The 10000-nt window shown below is 43.8% G+C and overlaps 1 protein-coding gene across 1 annotated transcript in view; it reads right to left on the bottom strand.

Annotated features, from left to right (window-relative positions):
• The window catches only part of LAMA1 (laminin subunit alpha 1), a 267694-nt gene that overhangs the window by 110829 nt on the left and 146865 nt on the right, over window positions 1-10000 (bottom strand). Inside the window, exon 7 of the mRNA XM_013004706.2 lies at window positions 367-609. Coding sequence (XP_012860160.1) covers window positions 367-609 — 243 coding nt within the window. The remainder of the gene's footprint in view (window positions 1-366; window positions 610-10000) is intronic.

The raw sequence follows: 10000 nt of genomic DNA, 5'->3' as shown, positions 1-10000 counted from the left end.
GGGTTAGTGGGTTAATGTTGGACTTGTGGGTTTGGGCAGCACTGGGTTGGGATGTTTTCTTGATGCACACTTAACCTTTATATAAAACACTCTCTTATACATGAGTTTCTGTGGATTTGTTTCTCTAAAGTACCCAGACTAACACACTCCTCTAAGGAAGAAACCAGTAAGGTAAACTTGATTGGTTTCGAAATTAATCATTAGTTGACGCTATTCAATGATACTTTCAATATAGTGAGATAATTACAGGGAGGATTGTTAAAGTCTGTAGTGAGAGGACACATTTTCAATGGTTAATGATGGCTAGACTAATATTAGGGTGAGGAGTTCTGGTAGAAAAATCACCCCACCAAATGGGCACAGTACCTCTCCATGCTCCAGGGGCACCAGCCTAGAGTAATAGGAGGTGCAGATCACTTCATCATCTTCCCTGTAAGTGGGTGGTCCCCGTCTTGGGGTTATGTTGTAACGAGTCAGACACTCCAAGTCATTGATTGCATAGTACTGCCAGGGTGTGAACTTGGTCCCATCCAGAGAGCGCTCCAAAATCCAGTTTCCAGGCCGTGGGGAATTAGCAGCTTTGATGATGACATATGCGACCTGGAAGACCTACCACAAAGATACAGATCTCAATCGAGAATCAACAGTGACCGATCAAAGCCCAAGCGCTCCTTGAGCGAACACAAGAGATTACAACCCAAGTGTCTGAATGCTTTTGATTATAACTGTGAACGCTGACTAGAAATACAACATGATACTCTTTTCCTGGTGGTATTTGGTTTTAGACTACAACTCAAACACTACTCACAAATAAGGGTACATTACTAACAGTAGTAATATGATCTGAGCTAGTTTCCAAAGCCCTTCATTCCTCTCATGTAAGACTAGCCAATAAAATCTCTGAACGTGGAGCCTCAAAAGACTTCCTGGTTGGAGAGACTATCTGCTTTGGGAAGGGTAGTACATCCCTTTAACCACTGCAGCCTCACATTGCAAACCTTCCAGACCATAGCCTATGCGGTAGCCCCTCATCTTAGAGTGTAATAAAGCAGCGGTCATCAGTAGGGTATACTCACCGGGAGTTCTGTGGCCAGTTCCAGTGAATTATTGAACCCCAAGAGAGAAGGGAAGCTAACAGGGCAGAAAGTTAGAATATTATGGGAACTCCTAAGATTGTGGTCAACATCCTGCAAGGATAGTGGGAAAGCAGGCCCGCATTTGTGGGCAGTCGGTCAGAAAGTTCAGGTGTCTTATGGACTCCCCAAATTTGGGGGTTCAGCTTGCCTATCCACTGTTCTTTAACATATGTGTGCTGGCATAACTCCAGGTGGCTTAGGGAAACTGGATGACTATAATGGAATGTGGGAAGGTAGGGACTGGCTCAGGCTTCACATTTTGGGGACTTGATCACTGCTCATCTTTACCACGCAGTACACTTGAAAGATTTAAATATAATCATCATACATCATCTCCGAAGTCCAAAGTCTTCTCTTTGACACATTCATTTCCTGAAAATATTCATCATATGACAAGACTTCATAAACTGATCATGATTCTCTGGACACAACTTTATTTTAAAATACAGTTTCCATGAACCTAATACAAAATTCCAAATCCCCCCCCCCGCCCTGCATAATTCAGCTTTAGCAAGCACTCACTTCTCGATAATGAACATAAACCAGTAATGCTTTCTCCCACACCTGCCATGTGAATTGTTATTACTCTAGAGGTTCCCTAACACCAATTGATGTAGGTGTTTGGGTTTTTTTAAGTGCAGTAACTTTTATTTTTTTAAATATGATGTCTTGACTAGTTGCAATTAGCTCCCATCAAGGATATTCCAATTTCCAGTGACTAGGCATGCCAAAGCAGAAATGTTCTTCACAGTGTCTTCAGGGTCCTACTCTTTCAGAAATGTATGCCCAGGCTGGTTTTCTGAGGCATGTCTCAAACTACCAGCCTTTCAGCTAGTGGATAACCATTTATGACAATCAGGTACTTCTTTTGAAATATGTAATATCTCTGTGTGTTGTTGCTGTTACCAGGTACTGTTGAGTAGGTTCTGATTTGTAGCAATCCTATGTACAAAAGAATGCAACACTGCCTGCTCATTAAAGATCCAGAACAAACAATCATATCGATGTGAATGAGGGGGAGTGCAGCGTGGAGACCCAGAGCTCATCTGTAGACAATTGGACATCCCCTTACAGAAGGGTCACAAGGAAGAGATGAGCCAGTCAGGGTGCACTATAGCACTGATGAAACATACAACTTTCCTCTAGTTCTTTAATGCTTCCTCCTCCCAACTATCATGACCCCAATTCTGCCTTACAAACCAGAGCATGTACCTGGGTACAGATGAGCGCTGGAAACACAGGGAATCCAGGGCAGATAAACCCTTCAGGACCAATATTGAGAGTAGCAATACCAGGAGAGTAAGGGGGAGGTGTGGGGAGAAAGGGGGAACCAACCACAATTATCTACATACAAGCCCATCCCTGGGGGATGGATGACAGAAAAGTGGGTGAAGCAAGATATTGGTCTGTGTAAGACATGACGAAATAATAATAATTTATAAATTATCAAGGTTTCATGAGGAGGGAGGGATGGGAAGGGAGGGGGTAAAAATGAAGAGCTGACACCAAGGGCTCAAGTAGAAAGAAAATATTTTGAAAATGCTGATGGCAACGTATGTACAAATGTGCTTGACCACAATGGATGGATGGATGGATTGTGATACAAGCTGCATGAGCCCCCGATAAAATGGTTTTAAAAAAAGAAAGAAAGAAGGAAACACTGCCTGGTCTTGTGTCATGTTCACAATGGTATGTTTGGGCACACAGTTACAGCCACGGTGTCATATGTAGGTCATATGTAAATAACCATGTGTTGTTTGTATATATGTGTGTATGTGTTAGAAAAGAAGTTGTTCACTTACTCTGCATTCTATTTGTGGTAGTTACATAATTGTTTGTCAATTTGAGAGGATTAAGAGTGAAGGGTATTGCCTGTCAATCAGGTCATAGCCAGTGAGACCTTTCTGTGGGCATGCCCTTCTCCTGAGCATTCTGGGAATTCCTTTATTTCCTCCCTGAGGTGGGAGACACACTCTCTCTCTCTGGTCACTCCCTGCAAGACATCCCTGAGAAGAAGCTGCATGAACCTATCCTGATGCAGCCAGAGCCCTGGGAGCTGGAGAAGCCACGTGGAGACCCCTGCCAGTGCTGAGATCCCTTCATTTCCACTGGATCCACAAGACTTCCCACTCACTAGCCTGTGATCTTCCTGCATTTGGCATCATTGCATGTGTTTCATGAGTCTAAAGAGAACTTTATAGATTGGTATCCAACATATGGGCTAATATCGGACTTAGGGACTTCATCTGCACTGGGCTGGGATGTTTTCTCGATACTCAATTGCCCTTGTATGTAAATCCCTTTCCTATCCACATATCAGGATTCATGAATTTGTTTCTCTTGTCTACCTGGACTAGCACACTATTGTTTTGACTATTTGGGGTTGGGGTGCGGGTGTTGTTGTTTTGTTTCTGCTTTGATTTTCAGCTTTTGTCCAACCAGTTCCCACCAATACCAGAAACACAAAATCTCCTTAATATGCACCTAGAATAATCAGATCATTTTACATCCACCTACCAAATAATACCCTAGGAAGGAGAGTTCTATTTTATTCTAACACTTCTCTTCACCTACCAGCATTTTCCTCGGAGTGAGTTTGAGCTGAGAGCTTGCCCTATGTGGGGCTGTCTGAGGGCCTGTGCCATCTTCCTCCGGTAGATGTAACCAGCATATGAGAAGCAGAATAGTGCTCTCAATGTTTCAATATGGAGAACAGTCAGGATTATATGTACCTCTTGTTAATGCCTGAATCTGGAATATCCAGTGTTTAACATATATGAATTCTATCAGTGTCTGGGTCACAATCCTGCCTCAATATTGATTATTTAAACTTGAATGTACACAATGGAGTTGGTACAGCAAAAGGGGCGATGGAAGCAGCCTGTTTGAGAGGAGAGAAGGCAGGCGGGTGAACAGAGACACTTGGACTGGGCACACATTTACCGTGGGGTTTCCAGTTTCACGTTGGAAAATTGAAATATGGACCAAGTTCACCTCATGAATGCTAAGAGCTTTTAGTGTATCATCTAATCTTCTAGATTATCTCTGAGTGTTAAATGAATAGGGCTCCCATTTTACATATTTGAAAACTGATCTACAAGGAGTTCGCGAATCCAGCTTCTAAACTACAGAGCATTTGAAAAGAGGCCAGTGAACCTCATCCCTGAGCTCTAAACCACCACCCATACCATCCACTTGGGTGTTGCTCCCGAACATTTCCACAGACTGAAGCACTGTGCTTTGTTCCTGTAACACAGAAAAAAGCTCCTCTGTTCCCTTTGGGGCCCAGCACATCTCTGAAATGACAATGGCAGTGTTCCACTTCACAGGCTATTTTCTCTCCTGAGACCCCAGCAAGGGAGGGGCGAGGAGCTCGAGGATGGACAGGGGCAAAATGGCGACGGATCTGTCCAGAACAGGTGCTCTGAGTGGCTAGCATGTTAGTGCTTTATGAGAATGATCCATTCATGTACTTATGAATATATATATATATATTTATTTACATAATTCTTACAAGTAAGAATTACGATATTCCCTATGTTGCAGACGAGGAAATGAAGATACAGAAAGGTGAAGTAAATTCTCCCAGGATCTCACAAACACTGAATTATATATTGTGAGGCTTTGAATTCTTTGACATTCCTAACTACTGAGGTACACCCCTTCCACAAACTTCAAAGAACAAGGAGAAGGACCCTCCCGGATGAGGTAACCCCAATCATGCCAGCCTCCGACTTCAAGCAGGAGCTCTTACTTCAGTACCAATCCGATCCTTTCACTAGGCCTTGAGTTTGGCCCTGAACTTTGGCCCTGAGTCTAGTCTCATGACACCAAGTGAAAGAAGATCACGCAGGAGGGATCCTTTCATTCCCTTCTCAGCGAAGCCAGCAGCACGAAGCTGATTGCTGTTTTACCACCTCTCCCTCGTCCTCGAGGTCTCCAAAATGGCGAGCAGAAACCAAACGAAGAGGGGACCACAGGAACTGAGAAGTAAGTTGTTATGAAGATTCTACATCCAACTTGTCTTTGCTTAAGTCTTAACTCACCAATTGTGCATTGATGAACAGGCCTGGTAAGTTCCCTGTTCACACACAGCATTGCAAGCCTTGTCCGAATGAAATCCATGCTAACGCTGTTTCCCTGCTTATGCATGATTGGCTAACCTGCCTCTTCTCTCCATATAAGGCTGGCTGAACACAAACTGATGACACAAGGGTTTTCACTCAATGCACGACTGCAATGGCAGTCTTGCTGAAGTGGCAGCTGATACAGCCATTTGAAAATCCACTTTCATCACAGATTTCCACCAAGTTGCCTTTGTTAATGATCACTGGAATGCACATAAACGAGGTCACATAAATAGAGTCGGCAGACATCAAACATGACTTTGAGCAAAGGAATCCAGACAGGAATTTCCATATAGACCTCAATCTTAACTTAAATATACTCAATCCATCTCAAGCTCAGACATCTGAAAAACACAGATAGCTTAATTCTCCATGTCAGAGGTCAGCTTCTCATCTGCAGGGAGAGTGAAGTCCAGTACAGTCACTCTGGGCAGGACAGTGCTTTGCACGTAATCTGCGGATCCAGACTCCGGGCCTGGCGTCCCTTCTGGATATCTCCATCATAGAAGGATACACTGGCCACCACAGCAACAAGTAAGAAGTGGACAGAGAAATAGTTCCACTCTTACATAATGAAGATGCATTTTTCACAGACAAAGGAGATTTGGATGAAAAGGTAACTCTAGTTGAGACACAATATCCTTCAATCATTCCTACAAAAGTGGTGAATGTATGCCCTGGAAGCTTTATTTCTTATGAAATTAATAGGAAGAGTTAAAGTCATGTGAATTCATATTTTATACTCAAGAATACAGAAGCAATTACTTATTAAACCAAAGCCAAACTCACAGCAATTGAGTTGATTCTTACTAAAAGTGGTCCTCTGTAGTGTTTCTGAGGCTATCAATCTTCACTGGAGCCAATAGCCTCGCTCTTCTCCCACAGACTAGCTGGTGGGTTTGAACCACCAGCCTTATGGTTGGTTAGCTGTCCACTGCTTACCTGACAGTGCCACTAGTGCTCCTCAGTTGCTTAATAGGATGATCATTATTAACACAAATATGAATCACTTCCACATTTTACAGAATATCAATGTCAAGTCAATTGACAGCATATAAAGTAGTATCTAACACGGGGTAAAAAAAAGTTATGTTGTGGAGTTTAGACCTTCATTTATTTATTTTTTTTCATGGTAGCATGCTCACCTCAGCCCCTCTTGGTGGTCCACTCAGACATAGGAAATGAGCAGAGTATATATATTTTTTCAAATCGTTTTATTAGGGGCTCATACAACTCCTATCACAATCCATACACACATCAATTGTGTAAAGCACATTTGTACATTCATTGCCTTCATCATTCACAAAACATTTCCTCTCCACCCAAGCCCCCAGCATCAGGTCCTCATTTTTTCCCTCCCTCCCCACTCCCCCGCCCCTCATGAGCCCTTGAAAATTCATAAATTATTATTTTGTCATATCTTGCCCTGTCCAACGTCTCTCTTCACCCACTTTTCTGTTGTCCGTCCCCCAGGGAGGAGGTCACATATAGCTCCTTGTAATCAGTTCCCTCTTTCCAACCAACTCTTCCTCTACCCTCCCAGTATTGCCACTCACACCACTGGTGAGTTTAGACCTTTATTTGGACCAGTAGGATATGTGCAATACTAGTTTTTGCTCAATCTACCATGAGAGATGATCTGGAATGTTACGTTTTAATGTGTGTTTGCTATGTCTTCATTGCAGGGTAAGCAGAGAAGCGGTGAGAAGGGGAAAACCCCCACATAACGGCTCCATACACTGACTGCAAATCTGTGCTCAAGCCAAGCAGCGCTTGTGAGGCTGGCGCTGACCGGCACTGCTCTCTTCTGTTCTGTATGTGGGTCCCTGACCTGATGGCACCGACATGGGGAGCTGCCAACCAGAAGGGCAGCAGTTTGAAACCCCCAGGCACTCCTTGGAGAAAGGGGGCTTCTTCCTCCCATGAAGAGTTCATCTCAGAATCCACAGGGAGACTGCTACCCTGTCCCGAAGGGTCGCTATAAGCAGGTGTCAACTCAAGGGAGTGGGTTTGTTGTCTTTAGCAACAACATTCATAATCAATAGAGAAAAACCAATATCCTCACGAATGAGAAGGTAACTTTGGAGTGAAACTTGATTTGGTTTTCTTGAAATTTGAAAATGTAATGGAGCTATAATCAAAACAAGTCACTTTAACATTATTTTTCCTTTTTGTTGGGTGGGATACAGATTGAAAAGCAGTAGTGATCAAGTTAGATAAATCTTTTTCCTTAAAATTCTCAAAACTCATGTATCAGAAAATCAGAACATGCTCAGTTTGAACCACAGACCTTGAGGAAAAGCAATCATTGTTAAGTAGAAGACATACGGAATCAGCCAGTGTGAAAAATAACTAGTCATCGGAACTCCACCCTTTGAAGACAGGAAAGGAATACTTGAAATGCCTGTCAAAGAAAGAACAGCTCGGTTTTACATTAAATAGAAAAGATATTTCTGAAGGGGTCTGCCAGGAAGCTTTCCCATGGCAAACTGTGGTCATGGGGCCAGGAAGCTTTCCCAGGGCAAAGTGTGGTCACTTTGCCTGTCTGAAGACAGCTCAGTTCAAGTCCACTCACCCCGCTGCCGTCAGGGAGATGCCGACTGGCAGTAGCTGTCCACTGGGGATGTGAGGCTCTGACGTTTTACAGGAGTAGAAGCTGCATCTTTCTCCCTTGAAGCAGCTGGTGGCTCTGAACTGCTGACCTTTCTGCTAGCAGTCCAATGAGACCATGTTCTGGAACGATGCTACTGACTTTCTGGAAGATTAGCTGGCACTGTCTCTAAACCACAACCGGTCTTGTCATCGAGTGCCCTTCTTGGAACCTTCACTTTTGTCCTCCATCTGCACGACAGCTCCACATCTCAAGACCAAGGGCATCCTCTAAGTTGTTTCCATTTAGGCTCACTCAACGGACATTCATTCCGTCTATCTGCTTTGTAACAGTGACTCTGGTAGGTGATACAAATATAGCGAAGACCTTAGAGGGCATCATCTATGGGACAGCAAACCCCAAGGGGAAAGGTAGAGAGGGAACAAGCCATCAGGGAGGCTAACGGAGTCTGTGGGAGATGGGCATGTGAGTGTGACAGGTAAATGAAGAAGCAGTAGTCTAGACAAAGAGAAGGACGGGACATGTTTCCGGCTAAGGGACAAGCTGGTGTGAAAGCTCTGAGGGGCGAGGGCTTGGAGTAGCACTGAAAGAGAAAGGCCAGCTGGTTGGTGTAAGGACAGAGAGTTGAGGGACATGGAAGGGGATCAGGGACTTTGGTCAGAGTCATCATGGATGAAAGGTCCTGGACGCGGAGACTGGTGCCCAGAAATCCAGAGATGAGAGTGTTGCCATAGGAAAAAACGAACATACTAAAGTGGGGGCAAGCAAGTGGGTCCTAGGAAAACTCAAATTGACCAAGCAGGCCTTCCCAGATCCTCAGCCAGATCCCTTTATTGCAGAACGACCTTAGAAGGCTCTTCAATTGGGCCTCAAATCCCACGCTTCCCTCACCTCCTCGCCCCCCCCTCCCACCCCTTTTTTTGTTGTTGTTCACTTTCTGGGAATTTCTGACTGAAAACATAGCGTCTTTTGACTTAATCTCCCTCTCTTGATGTTGGTTTATTTTTGCTCTGGTAGATTAGCAATGGTTCAGAGTTTATGGTTTCACATCCCTTCTAATCCTGTGTCCTGAGAAACTCAGCATATCCCTCTGTGACAGCGAAAGGAGCCCCTAGTCACTGAGCCACTCAAGTCCTCCCAGAGACACTCCCTGGAAAGAGCTGTGCGGATCTGTGCTTAACTACTGCCAATTAAACATTAACCTAGTAGTCATACATTTACAATACCGAGAATAATTATGTTTTCTTTCGTTTGGTTCCTAATTCTGGCTGACTTGTCCACAGCGTTAGCACAATGGGCATTAGCGTTTTGTGTAAAAGCTCCTCTTTGGCTTATTTGAAGATTCTCATTTTTCTTTTGACATGTCTACCTCCGTTAAACAGTGATCATTTGCCAGGCACTGAACTTACAAATCACATTTAACTCTTCTGAAAGAAGACTAAATAAAGGTTTTAGGTAAAATATATAGAGATCAGGCAAGTAAAGTGATTTGACTGAAAACTCTGTTTTTCAAGGAAGATGGAAAGGTGTCAGTTGAAATGAATGGGAACATAGCATCTTCAGAAGGGAATCCACCCTGGAAAGGCCAATTCTATCAGCCGAGGTCAAGCTCTCTCAGCTCAGGGCACTGGGGCAGCAGGAGAGGCTTGTTTGAAATACCATCTTTCTCACGACCCTATTTCCATGATGCCTCTTCCCAAGGCATGCTGATACATCACAGAACTCAAAGTTTTATGAGATCAAAGTGAAAGAAGGCCCTGAAGATGATGTACTTTTTTCTCTTGCACCATTCCCTAAACTGCCAGAAGATTTCAGGCCAGCATAGTTTCTTGTCAGCCTCATTATCTTCCGATCACTGTGAGTTAATTCTGACTCATAGTGACCCTGTCTGACAGAGTAGAACTGACCCCTTGGGTTTCTGAGTCTGTATATCTTTATGGGAACAAAAAAAACTCATCTTTCTCCCAAGGAGTGGCTTGTAGATTTGAACTGCTGACTTTGTAGTTAGAAGTAAAGGTGTTCCTCCCTGCTCCCACTACCATGACTCGAATTCAATATTGCAAGTCTGGCTAGACCAGAGGATATACACTGGTACAGATGGGAACTGAAAATACAGGGAATCCAGG

The sequence above is a fragment of the Echinops telfairi genome, unplaced genomic scaffold (assembly GCF_000313985.2).
Source record: "Echinops telfairi isolate 266 unplaced genomic scaffold, ASM31398v2 ScPeMD7_57;HRSCAF=196, whole genome shotgun sequence".
Taxonomy (NCBI): Eukaryota; Metazoa; Chordata; class Mammalia; order Afrosoricida; family Tenrecidae; genus Echinops; species Echinops telfairi.
This window is presented reverse-complemented; position numbering and strand designations above follow the sequence as displayed.